The sequence below is a fragment of the Saimiri boliviensis genome, chromosome 6 (assembly GCF_048565385.1).
Source record: "Saimiri boliviensis isolate mSaiBol1 chromosome 6, mSaiBol1.pri, whole genome shotgun sequence".
NCBI lineage: Eukaryota > Metazoa > Chordata > Mammalia > Primates > Cebidae > Saimiri > Saimiri boliviensis.
This window is the reverse complement of record NC_133454.1, coordinates 64,315,054-64,341,097: the sequence shown is the minus strand read 5'-3', so window position 1 is coordinate 64,341,097 and position 26,044 is coordinate 64,315,054. Positions and strand designations below refer to the sequence as shown.

The 26,044-nt window shown below is 36.0% G+C and overlaps 1 protein-coding gene across 10 annotated transcripts in view; it reads left to right on the top strand.

The window, feature by feature from the left end:
* Positions 1-26,044, top strand: part of ARHGAP32 (Rho GTPase activating protein 32) — a 298,214-nt gene that overhangs the window by 192,574 nt on the left and 79,596 nt on the right. For all 10 annotated transcript variants that reach the window (XM_074400857.1, XM_074400858.1, XM_039470493.2 and 7 more), the window contains 4 exons: positions 1,999-2,136; positions 4,032-4,124; positions 4,909-5,031; positions 6,577-6,654. In XM_074400857.1, the coding sequence (XP_074256958.1) occupies positions 1,999-2,136; positions 4,032-4,124; positions 4,909-5,031; positions 6,577-6,654 (432 nt within the window). The remainder of the gene's footprint in view (positions 1-1,998; positions 2,137-4,031; positions 4,125-4,908; positions 5,032-6,576; positions 6,655-26,044) is intronic.

Here is a 26,044-nt window from a genome sequence, read left to right as displayed (position 1 = left end):
GAATTGAGGGGACAGTCTCAGACTTGGATCAAATGTTTAACAATACTTGTCAATTATAAAGATGATTTTTCCAACATATTAACAAACAAAAATCTTGTAGAAGTCAATACATAAAAGTCATTGTAATAGAGAAAATGAACAGGATTTTGGTAGTAATAGGCAATTCATACAAAAAGAAATCTTAATAATACATGAAAAGATACTAAGCTTCACTCATAATCAAGGGAATGCAAATTAAAAGAAGATACCATTTCATCTCTATCTGGTTAGCAGTAATGTAAATTCTGATGATGCCAAAAATTGGCAAGGATTTGGGAGCAGTGGGAACTCATATACCACTGTTGGGTGAGTAAATTGGTGTTACCACTTTGAAGACCAGTTTGGCGAATTTGAAATAAAGTTGATGATACTTGTACATCATAACTTGGCAATTCCCAGGAAAGCTTTGGGCAGAAGGTAGTGGTAGAACTGAGAAAATAAAGGAGTTTGCTTGAGCAAAGCATAAAAGAAAGAGCTTACATGAAAGGAGGAACAGAAAGCACTTAAAAAATCATGAAGGCAAGGAAAGGAACATTCAACTCATGCAAATCATTCAACATAACTGGAAGCCAAGAAAGGGAATGGAGGAGTAGCCAGTAAGATCAGTCTGGAAATTCAGACAGGGCCCAGATGATGAAAGCTGTGATTGCGGAGATAGTTTGGGTTTAATCCTGTAGACCAGTGTCTCTCAATTCAGGTTGATCCTCAGAACTAACTGGATCCCATTCCAGACTTAGTGAATTAGCATCGCTTAGACTTGAAGACTGTTCTTCAAGTCTCAGTCACATTGCTTCTCTGCCTTTCCTCCAAGGTCAAGGGTAGAAGTCTCAGCCACATCTACTATTTCTTTCTTACAACCCTCTGAAAGAGAGAGCTAGTAATGACTTTTTGTCTATGTAATGGAGGATTATAGTCCAAAGTGGGATTATACAAGTTTATCATGTTAGTTTTTGATTCACCTGTAATTATAAATCAGCACCCTCTCATGAGGTAATACCCTCTTTTTCTGTTCCAGTTGTCTGGGGCAGATAGAGAGGAACTGGTTACTCTGAAGGCTTTTTCTTTCAGACCCTCCAGATTTTTATGAGCAAAAAGGCTCTACATAAAATTAGATTAAATTGCAAAGCCATATGCTATACAGTCCTGATGTGCTCATCATTACTCACCACAGGAGCTTTTGAAGGACTTGTTGTTTTTGTTGCTGTGTGAGCTGATAAACTCCATATTTTGTGGTTGGGGGTGCAGGGGAGGACTTTAAAGGCAAGGCTCATTAGCAATATTTCAGGTAAGAAAGGCTCTTTACTGAAGCTTGGGCAATAGAACTGAAAAGGAAGTGATAGATTCGAGAGAAGATTAGAAGATAGTATGTAATAAATATTCTTTATGAGTGTGATTTTTTAAAAATGAGCTTGTGAGATTGGGCAAAAAAGGGAAGAAGGCCTGAGAGGAAGGGAGAGCTGAGGGTTCTAGATGCTCTCTGCGTATCAAATGCTTATAGAGGAAGACTTCAGTAGGTTTGGTTCTGAGTATGTTTCCGATGTCAGTCACAGAAAATGTTGGTAGTAACAAATCAAAACCTGATTTTATTTTTCTTTAATTTTAGTTAATATTCTCCTACCCAAAGTTGTTTTATGGTTTTTTTCTTTTTGGTAGATTTAAGGTCACATGTTATCTTAAAAATTTAGCAGTTGCTGTTCTGAAAGAGATGCAGTAGATTTTGACTAGCAGTAGGAAGAGGGTTGGTAGAGAGTTCTATCTTATTTTCAATTATTGGCCCTTTAATGTAGTATAACTCATTAGAGTGGTTCGCAGTTTTAGCTGTTAGCTATCAAGTTAATAGAAACTTCTCATTTGAAAATACAAATTCTCATGAATAAAATAACATTTTAGAATAAGGCCTAATTCATAAGTATTTTCCAATAGAGATGAATTATAGGAGTTTCTTTTTTCTACCAATAGGGAAAAAGTTGGATTGTTAAAAGAAGTTATGAAGATTTTCGGGTACTTGATAAACATCTTCATCTATGTATTTATGACCGAAGGTTTTCTCAGCTCTCAGAGCTTCCCCGTTCTGACACCCTAAAGGACAGTCCAGAGGTAAGTGTTTAGTACTTTAGTACATTTAGTACAGGGGTAATCACTATATATGAGTTTGCAGAAATTTTTGTCTATATACTAAACAAAAGTTTATATTGAACACATAGGATGATTACTGGGTCAACTTGGCTGTTTCATAACTGAAAAGGTAGTAATGCTAAATATAATGTTTAGAATTAGAGTAGGTTCACTATATGATTTTATAATGGAAAACAACCCATAACATAATATATAAACAACCAATATATATGAGCAAATCATTCTCAGAGAGCATATAAAATGTGGAAATAAAAATATGGAAAAACGTTGCCTTTCATGATCAAAGAAATTAATATTAAAGCAATGTTGTTTGAGTAGTTTATGACAATATGCTCTATGTATGCACATACCGCGACTCCTGCAAAAAATATCTAGTAAAAACATAAAAAATTTCCAGACATGTTTAAGCAGAAGAGATTCTTTATAGCATCATTAAACCATAAGTACCATCAGGGAATCAAAAATTGTGAGGGATCTTTAAAAGTAGATGGGATAAGATTTATGGGGGAGAGTAAATATAACCTAAACATGTAAGTGAAACAGGACTGCAAAACACAAGGAAACTAGAAATTTTACACATAGAAACTGAATAAACAGTAACCTAGAGGAACAAACAGAAGGCTTTTTGAAGGATGATTACTATCCTCTGAGAGAAAGTGAAGCTGTCACATCCATGAAATGGATTTAAATAAAATGAAATCAGAGATGTCATAAATGAATATATGATCACTTAAATTAATTTTAATAATAGTAAACTGTACTCCATACAGAATGTACCCAGCTGAAGAGAGAGTTGGATGATCAAGCTAAGTCATTTGTAAGCATACAAGTCCTGGAAGGGACAGAAGGTTAAAACGTTGTGAGAGAACAGTTGGGAGTCATGGAGAACAGGTTCAGAGAAGTTTCTGCTGATGGGATTTATGGAAGGAGAGAGTGGATGCAAGGAAATAATTAAAAATTGGTGTAAACCTCCCCAACCCCTACTCTAAATAAACCCACTGAGATTCAGTGGGTTCATTAAGCGCTAACATATACGGACACTGCAGCAGGATCTCAGAAGTGTCTTAAAACCTGGATCTCTTTGTACCATAGAAAATCTGGAAGTCCCTTTATCTGCATTTATCATTTCTGCTTTATATTTTTCTGTTTGATTTTTTGCTCTCAGATTATCCTAAAACATGACCACTACCAAGAGGTCTCAGGTTTCTTATCCCCTTTTAAGAGAGAAGCCAGATCGAGCTAGAATCTGTGTCGCAGTTCCTAATTCCTAGATTAACTTTTGATGGGTCCAAGTAATATTAGGGCACATTCCTGAACCAATCAGCTGAACCATGGTGTAGGATCACATATGAACATGGCTGCCTCTGTCACAGCTGTGGTATGGAAGATTACAGTTGGCCTTGGGGAAAGGGTTTTCGAGCAGTAGGGGAAAACTGTAAGATCATGTATGAACATGGCTGCCCCTGCCACAGCCACGTACATGGAAGATTACAGTGGGACTTCGGGACAAACCTTTCCAAGTAGTAGGGAAGTCTAGGCAGAAAAGCCAAATATAGATCTCCTATAGTTATCTTTTTGCCTTTTTAGTACAAAAATAGAAATTCATAAAATTAGAAACCATGGAATTGTATGATTGGTGATGATAAGGGGCTAGAAGTTGAAGCTCTGCAGAAGACAGAGGCTGAGTTGCTATGTAAGTGCACACTGTGCCACTGGTAAGTTTCTGTGAAGAATCTTCTGTCACTATCAAAAGGCCTAAAGATCTATAGATTTTTTTCTTCTAGAAACCATCAATTTTCTCTGTAAGAGAGCATAGTGTCTTTCCTCAGAGTTACACTGACTGTTTTTCTTTTTAGTCAGTCACTCAGATGCTTATGGCTTACCTGTCACGCCTTTCAGCTATTGCTGGCAACAAGATCAACTGTGGGCCCGCCCTTACCTGGATGGAGGTATATTTCCTAACTCACTTTTTGTGAAAAATGTATATTTAAATTATCTACTTAAGAAATTTGATATTAACCTAATTTTGATATCTATTGAACTTTAGAAATCAAAGAAATGGAGTATATTCTCATCATCTTGGAGGATAGATAACGAGATACAGGAAATATTTTTTCATCTCAAATCTTTATTTGATAATCTTGGAAACTAATCTTAATATTTCTTGTAAATTTCAATGATATTCAGCAAAGTGTACATTTTTTTTTAGTTGAGTTAGTAATTGAAAATGTTTTTCAGTTATTTTTGAACCAGGAATAACCTTTTAAAGGGTTCTACTTAAGAGTAAGTATTGAGTGAAGCATTTTTTTAGTAAATAGATTATATATTTATTCTAAATGTGCATATGTAGAGTTACATCGTTTTCTCCTTCCGCTGGAGATTGGGAATGCAAGATGGAAAGTGGAAAGAATGTGGAACTATGGGCCAACCTGCGTTGAGATCTTGGAAAAAGTATTGAATCTCTCATAAAATACATAGCTTCTTTCATCTTTAGCATCATCACCTTTAAATGATAAGTATTTTTTAGAGTTATGAGGATTAAATTAAACCACATATGTTATAGGCACAGCACAATGACTAGCGTATTTTGACTACCCAGTAAATGGTAGGTTTTTTTTTTTTTTTAAGACTCTTGGGTTATTGTATCTCTAAATTAAAATGTATTTCGTATATAGATAGTCAAAGAAGCATTCAAGTCCTTGTCTTTCTCATAGTACATTTTCCTTGTGATAGATTGATAATAAGGGAAATCACCTTTTGGTTCATGAGGAGTCATCCATCAACACTCCTGCTGTTGGTGCTGCCCATGTTATCAAGAGGTACACTGCCCGGGCCCCGGACGAATTGACCTTAGAGGTAAATAGCTAAGAAGTTGTTTGTTATTTGGTTCCTGCTACCTTTCTGGCCTCATCTTTGTTCTTAATCATTTCCTTAATAAAAAAAAAATTAAAAGCACCAGGTTTTTCCATAGTCCTTTATCTTTCAGCCTGTAGTATCTTCTAGTTTTGTTTAAGTGATAGTACTCATCCTTGAAAACTGAGGTTGTCTCCTTTTTTTTCTTGGAAGTTATTCTTGATCTCCCTTCCCTCACTCCTATGCAAACACATAGCCCCAGAAACCTGAATTGAATGCCATTCTGAACTGTACTCATAGCTTATCGCTGACATATCACTTACTAGGTTTAATCATGATTGTTCTGTTTGTCTCAGTGAGCTTTTTGAAAGCAAGGTCTGTCTTTTGTTTTTGTGTTTTTGTACCTAAAACAATACCCAATGATACCTTTTTTTTGTTGTTGTTTACACATTCTTGAAAGATTGAGTTAAAGAACAGATAAAAGGTGAAATGAACTATATTTTGCTCTCAGATATAAAAGGAGGGGAATTAAATTTTTTCCTTTAAAAATATGTATTGGCTGATGAGACAAAAAATGCTGACAGTTATTAAATTTAAGAAATAACAGTATAACTTTTTACTTCTTGGAATCTGAACTGTTTTCAGACTTTTAGGTTCTGTACAGATATAAATGTAGGTCTTAGAATGATGATGTTAGCAAATATGGCTTTGCAAAAGTGGCTTATATATTATTTGAAAGATTCATTGTGAATATACAAAAGAAAAATTCCTAAAGCATTATAGTGTATGTTAGTAACGTTATTCTGAAGTTCTTGACTATGTTTTATTATAGATATCAGCACTTCTTTTGATTGAAGACTATAACTTCTGTTGAATATATTTTTAAAAACTACTGTAATTTTTATAGTTATGATTTTATATGAGTTTCTATAAACTCACTAGTTTTCCTTTTACAGTGAAGAAAATTAGCTCCTTAGTGGAGATAATTATATTTTACTATCTTTTGAAAGAAGTGTAGTTGTCATCAAATTTTACATTTACTAAGAATAACCCATCTTAAGCCCTTTTCTATATGATTAAATAAGATATGTCAAGAGCTCAGTACAGTGCCTGGCACATGGTAAGCACTCACTAAATGTAATATTAAGGGAAGTTACTATTGTTTCTAAATATGAATATTTAAAACTGTCTTTTATAAATGAATCTGATCACTGTCAGTGACAGTAGTAGCAGTAATTTAACAGAAATGATGATAATGGTGTGATTAGCATTTAAAAATCTTATGCTATCAGTCTAGCTTTCTGAAGTTACTGCACATGTGTTAGCTGGATCACAGTCTTTGTGCTGCTTAACTTTTTGTAGACCTCTCCTTAAATCGAAAGATAATTACATTATTTTTAAAAAGAAGTGGTACTTTTAAAAAGAAATTATTGGCTAGAGCATAAATAGCACTTTACCTTTTTGTACAGTTCAGATTGAAATTGTAGATATGACAATTGGTTTAAAATTTAACTAAAACCATTTTGCTTAAAATTTTGATTCTCCTAGGTGGGAGACATTGTTTCTGTTATTGACATGCCCCCAAAAGTGTTGAGCACGTGGTGGAGAGGCAAGCATGGATTCCAGGTAGGCAACAACAAATTAGGCGTGGGAAAATTCAAAGGAAAGTTTTCTTTATGTTTTAGTAATACTTTTGTTTATAATAAGTACTGACTGATAATGGACTTTGTCATCAGAAATTTTGTCAGCAACAACAGAAAATGCAGATGATAATGATAATCGATTTAAATTCCCTTTTCTAATTACTGTTGTGGTTGATTTTTATCTCCTTCTTCTTTAAATGGTGGTATCTTTTAGGTTATAAGGCCTGTGGAGCAACGTTGCTTTTAATACGGGTTTTTAATCATGATTCACATATATTTCCTCTCTGGAGTTAAGTCAGTTTCATTAATATTTTTCTATAAAAAGACATTGTAACTGTTGTGTAAACTTAGTTTTAATTACAGAACAACAGAATCTAAAGCAATCTCATTTCTTTTTCATATTCAGTAATCCTTTTATCTGTGGTTTGCATTTCCATGTTTTCAGTGACCTGAGGTTAACCAAGGTTCAAAAACATTAAATGGAAAATTCCAGAAATAAATAATTCACAAGTTTTAAACTGCATACTGTTCTGAGTGGTGTGATAAAATCTCTCCTTGTCCCACCCAGAACGTGATTCATCTCTTTGTCTAGCACATCCACACTGTAGACGCCACCTGGCCCATTAGTCATTCAGTGTCCCTCTCACTTATCAGGTTGACTGTTGAGGTCCTGTGTTCAAGTAACCCTTATTTGACTTAATTGTTTTACTCCATTATTGGTTATTGTTATGAATCTCTTACTGTGCCTAATTTATAAATTAATTAAACTTTATCATATGTATGCATGTATAGGAAAAAGCATCCTGTAAGTAGGGTTTGGTATTATCTGTGATTTCAGGCATCCACTGAGGGGTCTTAGAACATATTTCCTGCAGATAAGGAGGAACTACTTTATGGCTAAATGGTTTGAGACCTGAATGACATCTCTTAGACTGACTTAGCAACTAATTTTTATAGGATAGATAGATTTTCTTTTATCTCTTAAAACTATAGAGGAGTCTTTGAAAATGCCTTAAAATTGTATCCTTAATATATAGCCTGTGGCTTTTTGTGGTCTACTTATATACAAGTATACTAAATGCTACATAAATAAAATGCTCATGCTATATTGTTAGAACTTTGATAACCATTGTATAAATACTTTGAGCTCTAACTACATATTAAATAAAAATGAATTATTCACTTTTTATAAAATATATTTTATTAAAACATAATAATACCATTTCAAGCAGTATAAGATGGTGATTAAGAGTGTCTGTGTTTTAATCTTGTGTTATCTAAGACAAATTATTTAACTCTTTGTTTCTCAGTTTTCTCATTTGTAAAATGGGGATTATAGGAATGTTGTTTGCCTCACATGGTTATTTGAAGATTAAATATGTGAGAATAAAAATAGAACATACTTAGTTAGACCAGGCCTGAGGTATACTTTTTGATCAATAGGTGTTAATTTTTAAATTTCAAGAATTCTGTTTTTTATTTCCAAGTTTAATTTTATCTATGCCTTTCTCTATTATGAAAGCATCTATAGTAATTTAATTTGGTGATTAAGACCAGAAAAATACTATCACATTACCCCACAGTTCCTCTTGTTTGTGCTATTGGGATCCTCCTCCATCTCATTTCTTACCAGCTGTGAATAATAGTTGCTTTTGATTAAATACAAAACTAAATAGAAGACTACAGTTCTCTTCTTCTAGAAGACTACAGTTGTTGTATTAAGAGGTCAGTTCTTCATGTCAGTGGAAATGAACAATAGACTTAAGGGTCTCAAAGATGATCAAAAGACAAATTTGGCTTTAAAATAGCAGTTATGTTTTGGTCTTGATGTTGCTACTAACTTTCATATATGTGTTTATATATCATATATGTTCACATATGTATAACATTCATACATACATATATACACACACACGCACGCGCGCGCACACACACACACACACACACACACACACACACACACACAAATACCTAGAGAAGTTATTTGCCTTTTTTGAACTTCAGTTTCTTCTTAAAATCAGAGGGTTTCATTTATAATCTTTCTGTTCCTTCTCGACATTTAAATTCTATGATGGTCTTCCCTTTGTTTGTTTAACAAATATTTATTGAGTACTGATTCTGTGCTAAGTGTATAGCTTTATACTCCAAACTTTTGTTGAGACTCACATAATTAATTACTTCACTTTTTTCAAAGTGAGTATAAATAAACGAGTCTAAAACTAGTTAAACATTAGTTTATTGCAAAAACAAATTACTGAAAACAAAAATGAAATTTCTAGCTTTAAGGGTTGATTTGTAACTGAAAATGAAATTTTTTTCCTATAGGAATGTTGTTTTTCATCTTGATTGGTCTGAGAAAGGCAATTGTATCTCCACGGATCATGTTGGAGTATGCCTGTGAGAAGAGGCGTTGATGTTGGGGGGTGCCCGTGTAACCAGGAGCAAGGAGCAAGTCTTTAAATGTCACTGTCAAAACTTTTTTTTAAAAAAGGAATTCAGTATTTTAAGGCAGGAATACACAGTTCGGCATTCCTTGCTGTTCCTACGTATTAGTCCATTTCTAAGAGCACTCATGGTGAATTGCAGGGAAAGGTGTAAAAGGGGAGACATGTTGAGCATCTGTTACCTGCTAATATAGCTCAGTACTTTACATGCAGTGTTTTCTTTCATTTCACAAAACTTCTAGGTACTGTCCTCCATTTTTATGGAGAGAAAACACAATTTTCGAGAGTTTTAATAAGTAGTCAGGATGTTAAATCAATAAGTGATGGAGTAGGGACTCATATTGAAGTCTGCTCCATCTCATTGCCTAAAGAGCACTAAGCATGATTTCTACACTCAATCTCAGATTATTAACATTCTGCACCTCAGTTTTCTACCCTATAGAAAGGAACATCTTTCCTGCTCAACCAGAGAGAAATAATAGTGTAATGATTAGCCAACTGTGGACTGCAATGCATACATGTTTACTGGTGGAAACATTGCTGTTACTGTGTGTTATGTTTTTATGTGATGATTAATAAATTGTATGCTGGGGAAAAACTCTTCAGACTGTTCACGAAGTCCCCTACCTTTGTTAGCTAGTTTTAAATTGTAAGCATGTGCTCCTCTTGGGAGAGACTGTGTTAAGAGAGGAAGACTATCATGGTAACTATAAGTCAGAGATCTTTCCACATCCTGATTTTCAAGTTTAACTGAAATAATAGCTTAGTTCAGTGTTTTTTATACTTTTTCGTTTAATCCAATGGAATTATTAATCAAACAGAATCATGCACAGAACTGCAGTGTGATGAAAGGTCACCATAGAGCTTTCCTGATTCACTCAAATCAGAAACACTGGGCGTTATCCCCATGCAGCCTGCCTGGCTGGCCACCTTCAGGCCTTCTGTAGCAGCTCCAAGGGGCCTTAGTAGGGTTGAAAAACCATGAGTTTAGCTTACTAGTGGAGTAGATATATTAAATCAAAAGCTGTTTAAAAATTTTAATTTTAAAAAGCCAGCCAACAAAGTTAATAGAGAAACATGTTCTTTATAAAGACATTTTTCATGACATTTTAGAAGGTTAATATCTAGATTTTTTAATTTCTCTAATGTAAATTATGTCTGAATTCCTGGTACTTCATATATTCTGATGTGGATGGGGGATATAATTTTAGAAGGCAAATAATCATATACATATACAAATATATGTTATATATGTATATGTGTGTGTGTGTGTGTGTGTGTGTGTGTGTGTATATTTGTATATGGTGTGTATATATCTGTGTATTTTTTTTCTGTTATTGGGCATAAAAGATGATCCACTGATACTTCTGTCAGTGGGAGCTGTTTTTAGGGTTTATTCATTCCTTAATTGGTCTGTTAGGTACTGTGTTAGTTTTCTAGGGCTACCGTAACAAAATACCACAGACTGGGTGGCTTATAAACTAATAACAAATATATTTTCCTAACGGTTCTGGAAGCCGGAAGTCCAGGTGCCAGAAGGTTTGTTTTTTTTTTTTTCAAAAGGCTTCTCTCCTTGGCTTGCAGATGGTCGCCTTCTTGCTGTGTCCTTACACAGCCTTTCCTCTTTGTGTTTGTCTGTGTCCTAATCTCCTCCTCTTATAAGGGACATCAGTCAGATTAGATTAGGGGCCACCTCATGTAACCTAATCACCTATTTAAAAGTTCCCATCTCTAAATACACAGTTGATCCTTGAACAACACGTATTTGACCTTTGTGGATCCACTTATACATGATTTTTATTTAAACAAACACTATTGAAAAGGCAGTATTTGTGGGATGTGAAACTCTCATAGGGAGGGCAGACTTTTGGAATATGATGTGGGATTTGAGTATGTGTGGATTTGGCTATATGAGGTATGCTGAGGGACCACTGTAGTCACATCGTGAGTTCCTGGGGGTTAGGAATTCAACATTATGACTTTTTGGGGCGAGGGGCACAATTTTTAGCCCATAATAGATGTCAGCAAGCCTTGAATGGAGAGGTCGGTTGGGCCCTCTTTAGGGCTGGCCTGAACGCACTTCAGGTATTCGTTTACATAGACTTACTGGGAAACAGGTCCCTTCCTGAGCCAGGCTTGTTCCCAGGCCAAAGGCAGGCAGGACATGGAGGACTAGCAGACCTCAGTACTCTCCTTGGGGTCCCTCTGATGAGTGGGGAGGTTCAGGGCTCATCAGGACTCCCTGGAAGGTGCAGGAGGGCTTCCTAGAGAAGGTAACACTGGAGCACAGTGTTGCACGTGTCTCCTGCTGAGAGTATGTCCAGGTGACCCTCTGATGCTTCTGTCAGTAGGTGCAGGTGCACAGGCCAGGCAGGGAACAGCATGCATGTTCGTCAGCCAGCTCACCTAGCTCTGGTTACATGTGAATCCTGTAAACTGGGCTCTGTCTGCAGAACACAGAGGAGGCTGTGCTTCACAGAGGTGGCATTGTCTTCTCTAGCATTGTAAAAGAGACAAGGGCCTTGTCTTGGTGTTGATATCACCAGTGGTTTTTCTAGAGATTGAGATGATTTAGTTCAGACCTCTCTCAGGAGAGAAAGGGAAGACGAGCAAGGATGTGGACTACTGCTTCCTACAATGGAGGCTGAGTCAGCTGAGGTGTCACCCTCTTGAGCACTGCTGCAAAGCTTTCTGAAGCATGTTGTTGATACTCAGGCTCAGTATGTCTGCACTAGCAGCTCTGCTCAGTTCAGTGTGTTCATGGCATGTTATCTGGACTCCACTTTTCTTTTGTCAAGGTCGTATGTCTGTGTGTGTGTGTGTGTGTGTGTGTGTGTGTGTGTGTGAGTGTGTGTGATCTCCTGGCCAGCTGTTAGGGCATGACAGAGCAGAAGTCTCAGTGCAGAGGTCCTTCCTTAATATTGCTGTGAACTGGTGCTAGATAGTTGCTGTATTGTGACTTTAATATTATTTTCAAAATAGGGCTGGGTGTAATTCTTCACACTCGTAATCCTAGCACTTTAGGAGGCCAAAGTGGGAAGACTGCTTGAGCCCAGGAGTTTGAGAGCAGCCTGGGCAACATGACGAAACCTCATCTCTACTAAAAATATAAAAATTATTTAGGTGCAATGGTGCATGTCTGTTAGTCTAAGCTGCTTGGGAGACTGAGGCAGGAGGACCACCTGAGCCTGGGAGGTGAAGGTTGCAGTGAGCCAAGAGCTAGACTTTGTCAAAAATAAAACTAATAATCAGTAGACTTGATTTTTGTATAGTTACAGATTTATAGAATAATTGAGCAGATAGTTCAGAGTTTCAGGTAATACCGCTGCCTATTCCCTCTCCAGACTTTCCGCTGTTATTCACATTTGCTTTACAATACATTGAATAGAATCAGCAAAATGCTGATCTTTACCAACCGTCAGCTGATAAGCTTAGTTTACCTACAGCACTGACTAAACACAATTTCTAGAAGAGTGGTCTAAGGAGCACCAGGGTCAGAATCACACAAATAAAAATACACTATCAAATCATACCTTGCAACTGTTGAAACAGTTTCGGGGCTTGCTTTTTGTTATAATTAATGAGCCAATATTGATACACTATTATTAACTAAAGTCCATTGTTTATATTAGAGTTCACTCTTTGTGTTGTGCATTCTCTAGTTTTGACAAACACGTGGTAGCATGTATCCCCCATAAAAGTTTCATACTTTATTGCCCTAAAAATCTTCTGTGCTTCTCCTATTCATCCTTCTTTCCTGCTGAACTCTTCACAGCCTGTGATCTTTTACTGTCTTCATAGTCTTGTCTTTTCCAAAGTATCCCTATTGTTGGAATCATACAGTATGTAGCTTTTTCATACTGGCTGACTTAGTAATATTCATTTAAGGTTCCTCCATGTCTTTCTTTGGCTTGATAGCTTCTTTTTAAAATCACTATCTAATATTCAGTGTCATGGATGTGCCACAGTCTGTTTATATATTCAAGTATTGAAGGACTTCTCAGTCACTTTCATGCTTTTAACAGTTATGAATGAAACTGTTATAAGCATCTGTGTGCAGGTTTTTGTGTGGACATAAGTTTTCAAGTCTTTTGGGTAAATATCAAGGAATATCATTGCTGGATCATATGGTAAGAGTATGCTGAATTTGGGGAGAAGCCACAACACTGTCTGCCAAAGTGCCTATACCATTTTGCATTCTTACTAGCAGTGAATAAGAGTTTCTGCTGTTCTACATCCTCACCAGCATTTGATAATTGCTAGTTTTTTTAAAAAATAGCCATTCTGATAGTTCCGACAAATAAAGTTAGTTTGAGGAATAGTGTTTACCAAATATACTGAAGGGTGCAATTCTGCTCTCTTCATTTTGTTGCCAGTGATTCTTTTGATTCTCCCTTTGCCACTGACCCTTAAACTTTAACGTTTAAAGTTTAATCTTTAAAGGAGGCTGTGTTAAAACCTCAAATCCCAGGGCCTAAACCTTTAAATTTTCTTTCAGTAGTTGCAGGGTAGGATACGAGACTGTGTTTTTGTCGATGTGTGCTGCAGGTAAACTGCCAGTCACCTGCATTTTGCCAGGTTCTATTCCAAGTATTGTACTAGTCCAGACCATAATTTAGTCATGGGAACAGAAGGATAAGTTGATCCATGTGTTTAAATTATACTGTGACTCTCTTTCTTTTCTTAAACTTCTGGGAGTAGGAAGTGTGAAATTATATTAACTACAGTGATTTGAAATTCTGAAATCTTGTGTTTTTTATTTGTCACCTAAGGAGTATATTGAATCTTTTATCTTTGTTTTCTGAGGTGTTTCATCATATACTTCGGAAAGAAAAAAATAAAAATTCTTCCCTGTTTTCTTTATTTTTAAACTAACTGGCATAATTATTAGATTTGCGTTTTTGTCTGTAAATGATTGTTAGAAATGTGAGGTGAGGCCCCAGAGAGCCCTTTTTTCTAGGTAAAAGGCATTACACAAATATAACATGGTAATATATTTTAGAATTGTTTGCTAGGTGCAGTGTCTCTCAGAGTTTTATCTAGGAGCCACTGGCATCTGAATCACCTGAGAAACATGATACAAATAGATATTGATCATCAGAATCTTAGAGGAAGGGGTTAGGAGTTTGAATTTTAATAAGTTTTACAGATGATTATGCACAAAACATGAGAACTGCTGACCTGGGCTCCTGCTGTTTATTTTGTGTGTAGATAAAGGGAGCAATCAAACACAGTTTAGAAATTGTGTTTTGTTTCTCCCTCCCCTCAGAAAATCTTCCGTAAAGCGTATTTGGGACACAGTTAATCTAATGGCTAGAATCCCATTTAGAAAGCAACAGAATTTTATATAGCCCATGTTCTCTTGGCTCTCCATGAGATAATTGAGGATCACCTGTTTCGTTTTTCATAGTTATCCCGAAATACTGTGTGAGTTTTCATGCATAAATATCAGGGAAGTGACACATGTTTGTTTACCTCGAGTATAATGTGGCTCCAAGTAACTTAGTTTTATAGAAATCATCTTTATCTCAAAGGGCAGATATTCAGAAACCTTATCTTGTATAGTAGTTTAATGGATTTGCTTATTTCACTGCTTATTTATGTAAAAACTGTCATATTCATATAATATCCTAGAATCCAAAGCTGCATCTTTTCAATACTCAAAAGCAAATAGAGCAAAATGTTTACTATCCAAGTAAGTAATAGGAAATCATACTGTAAATTTTCATCTGTAATGTGACATAATTTTAAGAGAAGGGAAGTGTGTGATAATGCAAATGAAAGAAATTGCTAACAGTTCTTGATTACTTAAGTGTGGTGTTCAAAATGCTTTTCACTAACCTTTAATTCCGCGACTTCATGAAGGTACTATAATGATCTCATTTTAGATTAAACTAAAGCATAAAGGGTTAAACAACTAGCCTATTGTCATTGCAATGTATATTACATAATTTCTATTGAAGCCTAGGCATTTTAGGCAAAGAACAGGTCACGGTAGTAATTTAATGAATAATAGTGGTTCTGCTTGTTTACTTGTATGAATCATAGCTTTTTCTATAGTGAAAGATGATAGTGGAACATTTGGTTCTAAACTGCAATTTTAAAATGGTAGAAATCTGGAGACAAAGAAATTTAGATAAAGTTTTCTGTTTCACAAAGACAGTAAGTACAACGTATAGCCAGGACCAGAATACAAGCATGATGACTTTTAATTTTGTATTTCTTTTCCTTTTGGAATATAGAAATATATAAATTTTCTTAATTTATGTTTCCTTTGTTGCTACTTTTTCTTAGTGCCATTAGATATTATCGATATTTAGAGATAAATTTCCTACTTGATAGCCTTCTGTTAATTTATAACATCAGAATATGTTTTACTGACTGATGCTTAAACACTCAATTTTATAGAAATTATTGACAAAATGGCTTATAGCAGTGGTTCTTAATCTTATGAAACCCTACCCCCTCTTTATGACAAGTATTTTCTTTTCTTTTCTTTTTTTGAGACGGAGTTTTGCTCTTGTTAGCCAGGCTGGAGTGCAATGGCGCGATCTCCGCTCACTGCAACCTCTGCCTCCTGGGTTCAGGCAATTCTCCTGCCTCAGCCTCCTGAGTAGCTGGGATTACAGGCACGCACCACCATACCCAGCTAATTTTTTGTATTTTTAGTAGAGACGGGGTTTCACCATGTTGACCAGGATGGTCTCAATCTCTTGATCTCGTGATCCACCCACCTCAGCCTCCCAAAGTGCTGGGATTACAGACGTGAGCCACCACACCTGGCCCTCGTGACAAGTATTTTCTAAAATTCTTGTCATTCTAAAATGGAATTTACAAATTATATAACTACCTACCTTAATATACAGTTTCAAAAAGTCAGCACAAATTTCAGATGTAAAGGAGAAATAAAAGGAAAATAATTTATGTATTTAAAATACACAATACATTTTTAAATAGAAATACTTGGGACAACTGTGTGAAGACCTTGTTATCCTAAATGTAATCCACAGACTTGCAGCATTAACTTCAGTCAGAAAATATAATAAAACCGATGTGTAATAGTGCTAAAAATATGAAATACTTAGGACTTCTCTGAAAAAGGAAGATGTGAAAGAGCTGTGTACTGAAAACTACAGAACATTGCTCAGAAACATTAAAGAAGATCTAAATAAATGGAGAGATATACTGTGTTTATGGGTTGGAAGACTGTATATTTGTTAAGATGACATTTCTTCCCAAATTGATCTAAATCAAAATCCCAGGCAGGCACTTGTATAGAAGTTTACAAACAGATTAAACAATTCAAATGGAAATGCAAAGGACCTGGAATATAATAGCCAAAACAAATTTGGAAAAGAACAAAGTTGGAGAACTAACACTCACTGAAGATTTACTACAAAGCTACAGTATCGAGAGGGTGGTATTGGTGGAAAGAGAGTAGAACAGTGGGAAAGAATAGAGAGTCCTAAAACATATACATGTACAACTGATTTTTTACGAAGTTCAAAAGTTAATTCAGTGAAGAGATATGGTCTGTTTTACAAATGGCACTGGAACACTTGGATATCTCTATGCCTTCCAAATAAAATTTATTTCTTTTACCACGATTAACTCAAAATGGATAATATTCATAAATGTTTATAAACTGTAAAACTTCAAGAAGAAAACGTAGGAGAAAACTTTTGTAGCTTTGGATTTAGGCAAAGATTTCTTAAATGTGGCATCAGAAGAATAATTCATAAAAATAATTTAATTCCATCAAAATTTAAAACTTCTTTGAAAGACATATTTATGAGTACAAAAAGACAAACCACAGGCTGGGAGAAAATACTTGCAGTGATTATATCTGATAAAGGGCTTGTATCAGAACATACAAAGAACTCTCCCTGGGCAAGCTCAGTAGCATGTGCCTGTAGTCCCTGCTGGGTGGCTGAGGCAGGAAGATTGCTTGAGCTCATGAATTTGAGGCCAGCCTGGGCAACATACTGAGATGCTATTTTTAAGAAAACCTCTCAAAATTAAAGAAGAAAACAGTTCAATTTAAAAAATAGGCAAAGATTGGAACAGATATCACCAAAAGGATATATGAATGGCAAATTAGTATATAAATAGATAGTCAACGTCAGTAGTCATTAGAGAAATGTAAGTTAAAACAACAATGAGGTATTGATTCATACTTATTAAAATTGTATGGATGTGGAGAAATTGGAATTCTCATACAGCGCTGGTGGGAGTGTAAGATGCCACAGCTAATTTGAAAACAGTTTAACGGTTTCTTAAGTTAAACACACAGTATGTCATCACTTAATGTTGTCAGTTAGTTTTTGGAAACTGCAGCTAAAGTTGCAGAATGACATACTGTCTAATGAAACAATTTTATCATGGGCTAATTGATATAAATAAGAATTAAGTCCCCATAACACACAGTAAATCGGTCCACAGTTTCCAAGAACCTGTCAACGATGTTTAGGGAGGAATTACTGTACACTTGCTACATGATCTAACTAGAGGGGGAAAAAAGCCTGTGTTCATCTGGAAACTCATACATTAATGTTCATAGCAGCTTTATATGTAATAGTTTAAACTGGTGACAGCCCTAATATCTGTCAATAGCAGAATAATAGATAAATGGTAGTGTCCATACAATTGAATATTACTTAGCAATGAAAGGAATAGACAGTTGATAAATACAGCAACATGAGTGATCCTCAAAAATATGCTGCATGAAAGAAGACAGGTGAAAAAAAATTCTATTTATGTAGAATTATAGAAAATGGAAAGTAATACATAGTGCTAAAATGTAGATGAGTAGTTGACTGAGGAGCAGAGATGGAAGGGTAGGGGAAGGAAGGATTACAAAGAGATACAAGGAAACTTTTAAGGTTGATGAATATATTCACAATCTTGATTGTGGTGATAATTTTATGGTGGTTTTTATCAAAATGTACATTTTAAATATGTGCAGTTTACTTTGGGTTAACTATACCTCAGTTAAGGTGGAAGTGAAAACTGCAGGAGCATTCTTGATTTCATGCTGTTCATGCATCCAATCCAGTTGATTATGTCTGTCTCTTCTACCTCTGTGTCTTTTACATTCATGTACTCTTCCTTCCTCATGCTGTTGTCATATACAGTTGGTTTTATTCTCTTTCCTAGCCTATTTTTGCAAATTCCTAAAGTGGTGTCCTGCTTCTTATTTTCCTCTCTTCCTTACACCTTGAAAGATATACATTGCTAATAGTTTTCTTTTTAGAACATTCCTATTCCTTCCCTTCTTCTGCTCAGAATTTGTTGCTTTAATTTCCTGCAGAAGGAACTTAAAACTCATTGTAGCAACATACAAGATCATCCGGGATCTCCAACTTTATTATCATTTACCAGTCTTATTTTGCACTGCTCTGTTTTATAAACTGGATGTTTTGCCAGATGTAACTGTCATTTCCCCCTCAGTACACAGGTTGCTCTTTTCTACTTTGGTGTCTTTTTATCTGTGTGTCATTCCACTTACAATGCCTACTCTGTCCTCTTCTTAATCCTTCCAGGAATGAGAAGTATTACAAATTAATTACAACTTTAACGCAACTGTAATCTAGTTTGTCTTATTTGATATTTTATTGTGGCAACTGGGAAAAGAAATTTAATCTCCTCAGCTACTTGCTGTACAATAAACAATTACATTCAGTACTCAGTATTATGCTCAGTATTATCATTCTGTTGTTCCTCCCAGTTTTTGCCCATCAGTTACTTCCTGCTTTCACTATCTTCCTTATCCAGTGTAGATTGTAGAGCTGTGGTTATATTCACCTATCACCAATATGTTCTTAAACACTTCACCCTTTTCATTCTTCTCTTTTATCACTAATGGTCTCTGTTTGGCTTAATGAAAAAAATAGGTACTTTACTACTCCTTACTTAAACTCTCATTAGTATCCAATTTCCTCCTTCCAGACACTTTTTTCTCTTAGCTGACTTGACACAGCCTCTTCTCATTCTCCTTTGCCAGGACACCCTCCTCAACTAGACCTCTGACGTTTGGGGTTGGACTTCTTACTCTTCCCTCTTTCTCCTTTGTGATCTTACTCACTGTCTCAACTTTAAAAACCATATTTATGCCCTGCTTTCAAGTTTATATCCTGATCTTTAGCTTTGTTTTTGACTCTCAAGTCTGCATATCCAGCTGCAAGAGTAATTTTTTATTTAAGTGGAAATTAGGGAGTTGACATTTAATGGGGGAAGTATAAATAAGGCAAATAAACCAGAAGAAATGTTGTGCTTTTGGGGGACATACAAGGAGAGCTGGGGGTGGGGGTTTAGTAAGAATACCTCCAAGAGCCCAATGCAAGAATTATTAGGCTATAAGTAAATGGAACCAGAACTAGAAAGTAAGGACCTGAGGAACTTATCTCCGGTTTTTGCTTCCTTTGATACGTAGCAACTGTCGTTTCATTGTCTTTTCTCCTCTTTCTTTGGAAAAATATTTCCTAATTCTAACAATTCAATGGAGTTAATTGAAGATTTGGACCTAGTTCCAAAATCATAGCAGACGAAATAAGTGACCCATTGATTTATGGTCTGTTTGATCAACTGTGCTGGGATGGTATTGGCAGGCCATGAGCGTCAGACTGGGCAGAGACTCTAAAGAAGATTAGGTTCTTTAAGCATGTTTTGAGAGTGAGGAGAAAATAATTAGCATTTCTAGACAATAGACTGTGAATTTGTATTGGTTTAAATCTCCTTAGTGATGTGATTTTTTTTTCTCCACCAATACACAGACATCCAAGTATGGTAGTATATGGATTTAGTTGTGGTGGTTTGCTGGATTGGTTTGGCAGGAAGTTAATATTGGAAGGAAATTAAGGGTACTGATTGAAAACAAGTGTTCAACCACAGGGTCCATATTGGATAGCAAACAAAACAAAACAAAAAATGAAACTGGAATTGGGGGGATAGCAACTTAGGAGGGAAATATGAAGAAGATGGGATGTCTCTGTTTCAACGTCTGTTGTTACAGAATAGAGACACTAGAAACTTGAGGGATAGGAAGGTGTAGTCAGAAAATGAAAAACTGGAATTTTAACACTCTGAGGCCCAAAATTGCAATTGAAAAATTTGTGGTGTATCTTTTTTCTTTTTTTTTGAGATGGAATTTTGTTCTTGTGGCCCAAGCTGAAGTGCAATGGCACAATCTTGGCTCACCGCAACCTCCGCCTCCCTGGTTCAAGCAATTCTCCTGCCTCAGCCTCCCAAGTAGCTGGGATTACAGGCATGTGCCACCATACCCAGCTATTTTTTTTTTTTTTTTTTTTTTTGTATTTTAAGTGGAGACAGCATTTCTCCATATTGGTCAGTCTGGTCTGGAACTCCCAACCTCAGGTGATCCACCCACCTCTGCCTCCCAAAGTGCTGGGATTACAGGCATGAGCCACTGCTCCTGGTCTCCATCTGTGGTGTATCTTTAGGAGTGTGCAGTGCTTCTACTAAGTTTAATTTTAAAAATGTTTCACTATGCCAACAGTGCTAAAGTTTTGCTAGCCATAAATTAATAAACCAATAGAAGAAAATTATTTTTTAAGTCAGTGATGAGCACATTATCATTATGTTGAATTCCTTTTTAGGTTTTTGTTGATTGCCTCAAAGAGACTATAGTTAGGATTAGGTTCTGTTGTTAATTCTACTGTGTCCAAAGCTCCAGGCTTTTTTTATTGCAGTAGTTTCTTTTCTAATATTTCCTTTAAGTTAGACCAAAGTATTTTTCAGCGCATACACTCACTTTCGAAGCCAAACCAGGTTTTTTTTTTTTTAGTTTGAGTTTCCCCCAAGGTAGAAGAAGATCAAATAACCAGATTATGGTCCATTCCTTTTATGTCTTTCCTGGTTCTCCTAGAGTCAGGGGTTGAGCCATATGCTTGCTAAGCTGCTGGAAACGGATTACCAGGATCTGTTAGAAGTAAACAGGTGCATGATCAAGTTTATAAATATTCATCAGTGGTTAGTTGGAGCCAAGTGTGAAATTTTGTAGGACAGTTGTTAAACACAGCCATTATTAAAAATTAAGGTATATACATTTACAGTGAAATGAATTGTATTAAAAACAAAGGTAATAGTCAAATCTTTTTTGTAATTATTTTACATTTTACTATTTATGCTCTTTTAAGTTCTTTCCAGCTACTCTATCTGTATGCTACCAACACTATATAACTGAGTGCCCTTCTGCTTCTCGTTGCAATTTTGTGTTCAGTTGTATCAAGTTGGTAGCTCGAAACCAGCCATGATGGAAGTATTTCTACTGTGAGCACAGGAAAACACTGCAAATCAATGCCTTTCCCCCATGGAGAGCTAGTTGTGCAACATTTATCAGCATACCACGGGATATAATAGCATGTCTGGTGGCTTTTTACCTTATCTCAAAGACTTGAGGGAACACTGCCAGACCTTCTCCTCTTTTCAAGACCATTTCTAACCTGTTCCAGCCTTATCTCTACATTGTTCTTTCCTTTCTATTACTATGTTTTTATTACTTACTTCTTTACCAACATGGGCCCTAGATGCTGGCCTTTTCTCTGTCTTCCATTCTCTTCCTAGAGTTGAATCTCATTTTTACCCCTGTCAGTATACCCGGTTCTGTTCTCCCTTTCCAGCCATGTAAATTAAGCTTTAGAAATTGCCAAAGCCATGGGAAGAATAATATACAAAACAAAGTGACATAGTTAATAGATCCTATTTCCAGAGTTCTGATCACTTTTTACCATTTGATATTTTATCAAAATGGTTTCCATGTAGGTGAAATCTTAGGTGAAGTATTCATCAGAAAAGCATAAATGTTCGTTAACTGTACTTTTAAGGTTAGTTCCATTCTCATTTATAACATTTTCAACAGAACATAATTTTTTATGGTGGAAATTTTGTGATGGTAAAATAGAATCTGTTTGCCTTTCACAAATTCATAGAACTGACTCTTTTAAAAGACTTCTTCATGGTTAGGAGTTTTTTTTGGCTGCAAGAAACAAAAATCTGAGAGGAAAAGATGGTGGATTTCTAGCGCTGAGTTGGCAGCTTAATGAAGCCAGCCAGACAGGAATCTCTAGGGTTCTCTCAGCCTTTCACTTATGGTCAAGTGATGACCACTACAGATCTGGTCAGGACATCTGTACTCACAGCACAGAAGAGGAGACAGCATAGCAGCCGAGCTGTGTTTGCATGTGCCATGCCTTCGCCTGAATATAGGGAGTCTGGGAAACTGTATAGTTTAGCTAATATTTAGTAATATACTTCGGATCAAGTAAAAGAAGAGGGCAGGGATTGGAGTTAGATATTAGGTGGGCCTACTGTAGATCTACCTCTGCATAGTGTACAATAGCATTTCCCCATATACCTAAACCTAATTCATTGTGATGAATTTAAAAGGTGAGAACATAACTAATGTATGTGATATAGTTCCCTGAAGAAGTGCATTAAGCTTTGTTCAGTCTTTGTGAGGAAGTGATGGAATTTTTTTTTTTATTTTGCCAAAAGATACTGGAACTTAGTAAGTAGGCTAGGTACTTTCACATAAACTCTTGACGTATAGGTAGTGTTATCCCTAACGTTACAAATTAGGAAACTAAGACAGAGATGTTAAGCAGTTTGTTCTAGATCACAGAGCCTAGTAAATGGGTGAGCCAAGTCTGGAATCTGGACTTTTCTCTCAGGCAAGTTGCACATGTTCATATATTGAAATGAATTATAATGCTATGGAAAGAATGATACTTGAGAGTCAGGAAACTTAAGCAGATATACACAAAAGGTGGCATTATGTGTAATATCTATTTGATGGAAGACCTAGAACACCCTAGCAGTTCTGGTAGCCAACTACTGGGATAATAATAGCTTTTTACTTATGCATTAACTCATTTATGGCTAGTGTTCCATTGTTGGAACACTAAGCTTGTGGGAGTAATTTATATCCTACAGCTCAGGGTCATTGCCAAGGTCTGATTTTTCACAAAAAAAATTTTGCAACCTCAGGCATGAATGAGTTATACCTTTAGAAATCACCACAGCTGCAGAAAGAATAATATATGAAACAGACTGCCATAGTTAATATTTCCTATTGTTAGTAGACCATCAGCTAACAGATCAATGCACTTTATTCTATGCATTTTATTTATACTAATCCATTTAATTCTCATCACAACCCCTGTGATCATGAGAGGTATTATTATTACCATGTTTAGAGGAAGAAACTAAAACACAAAAAGGCTAAGTTACAAATGTAATATAGTAAGTGGCAGAGACTTAAGATCGAACCCAGATACTTCTTTTTCGTAGCCATGTGTTAGCCACTTTAATATAAAACATGATGACAACTCAATTATAAGAGTTCAAAAGGGCATAGAAAAACCAATGAGTTTCCACTTTAATACAAGTTTTAAAATCTGAGACTAGTTGAAAAAGCTTATATGCTAATTTCAGCTGAGGATCAATTTTTTCACAATCAACTAAAAATAACTATATAGGAAGATCAGTGCAACAAATAGTACAATTTACAAGCCCAAGCCACAAAGTTATTGTTAATAATAATGGTAAGAAACATAGCCAAAGAGCAACTTAAATCAGTTAGGTTTGAAAGAAACTCTAAAGAAATATGCAAGCAATTCTCCAAGAAATTTGCATAGAGGCTGGGCCAGGTGGCTCACACCTGTAATCTCAGCACTTTAGGACATCAAGGCCAACGAATCACCTACAGTCAGGAGTTCGAGAGCAACCTGACCAACAGGGCAAAACCCCATCGCTACTAAAAATAAAAAATTAGCCAGGCGTGGTGGCACATGCCTGTAATCCCAGCTACTCAGGAGACGGAGGCAGGAAAATCACTTAAACCTGGGAGACCAAGGTTGCAGTGAGCCTAGATCGCACCATTGCACTTCAACCTGGGCAAGGAGAGCGAAACGCCACAGCAAAAAAAAAAAAAAAAAAGAAAAGAAAAAAAGAAATTTGCATAGAAATAGAAAACATTAGAGCCTTTACAAGTGAAATTGCAAAGCCTGAATATATTCAACTCAATCCAGAGAGCACCAGACATTAAATTGGAACCAAAGTAGAACTTGTCCATTTAATTTTCAGTTATGCGACTTGGAAAGCACTATAATTTTAGATGTGGAAGCCAGCTGTAGGCAAGCTCTTTTAGAAACATGAATTTTATACACCATAAATTCTAAAACAAGGCAGATATTTCTGCATTATTGTTTGAATTTCAGAAGGGTACTTCAAGGCAACAGGGGTCTCTTTCAGAATAGTCATATCTTCCCAGCCTTGTTAACACCTTTTTGCGGTTCTCTAGCCTTTGCACACATTGAAGCACACCGCTTTGTAGAATGACTTTTAACATTAAATCCCATGATGGCCTAGGTACTTGAAGCAGCTATTTCCAGGGCACCTCCCATCTCCTTTGCATGAGCAGCTTCCCAGTCACTTCTTCATCCCCCCAACTCCTCTTCATGAGAGTCTCCAGAGCTCACAGCATCAAGGTCTTCATTGCTGGGACTCATACCAGAGACTACATCTGGAAGCTCTACTCCTCCATCTCTCTCTGTGGGAGACCAGAGCGACAGTTTGTTGCAAAAACCTGTGAAAAGAAAGATATTTACAAATGCATTTTTGTATGCATTTATTTAATTTAGACCCTGGGACTTTTACAGTGCTTTCCAAACTCTTTTATGGAGGGTGGACCACTTACTTGCGGCTACCCCCTCATAACTGACTTAGGTAAAAAAAAAAAAAAGATTTTTCAAGTTGACTCTTACCTGGTTCTAATCAGTCTTGGAAGAATTTCTACTCATTTAGTAAAATAGGAAGAGTAGAATATGTTAAAGAATTTCACCAATAAAACAAATACCTAAAGCATCATTTTGGAGGGCAATGCATAGGAATCCTAAATTCATATCTGTTGAACAAAATTGGTAATCTGATAATGATACCTCATCTCTACAAAAAATAAGCAAAATTAGCCAGGTGAGGTGGTGCATGCCTGGAGTCCCAGCTACTCAGGAGGCTGAGGTGAAAGAATTGCTTGAGCCTGGGAGGGTTGAGGCTGCAGCGAGCCTAGATTGTACCACTGCACTCCAGCTTGGGTGACAGAGTGACACACTGTCTCAAAAATAAAAAAGAAAACTGCTAATCTGTTAATACCCCTTTTCAGCTCATGATAACTGGTTTATATCTTCATAATTTTAAGAACGACCATAGAATATGGATCTAGATATTGAAATAAGAATGTAGCAAATGAATATGTGAAAATAATTTCACACAGATGGAAATTATACAGCTCAGAACTTGATGATGAATCATACTCTTGGAAAAGTAGTCCATTCTTCCCCAGAGTCTGTCAACAGAGGGATATACAAAGTGATGTAGTTTTCATATTTCAGCTTTAACATCTGCTGCATGGCAGCCCATTTATATTTTTATCTAAGGAAACATCTATAAATATTGATAAAGATTTCCTTTTTGCTTTTGTTACCAGGCTGTTTATCTCAGTATTTGTCCTATTGGCTATACAGTATCTCTGGATGATCTGGAACTTGCATTTTCCTAATATGGCTTGTTAGAATTCCAACAAGCAGTGCTGCAGTTCTGCTACTAGGTCACTGTGGCATGTTCCTCAAAGCCAGAGTCTGTTGCCACTGCTGAGATTGACTGTTTTCTTCTCTCTTGCTTTCCCTCTTATCCATGCACTACTAGTTTTTAACAGCAGTGAATACCAGGATTTTAAATGAGAGATTATTTTATACATTTATTTTAGTCATGTCTTTTTTTTTTTTCGTGAAACTTGAAGGAGAGTGAAGAGCAAGTTCATGAAAAGCTTGAGTTGTGTTTAGTGTTGATTTTTAAAACCCATAGAGAAGACAATAAACATAAATTGGCAACAGAGATATCAACATAAGTGGATTG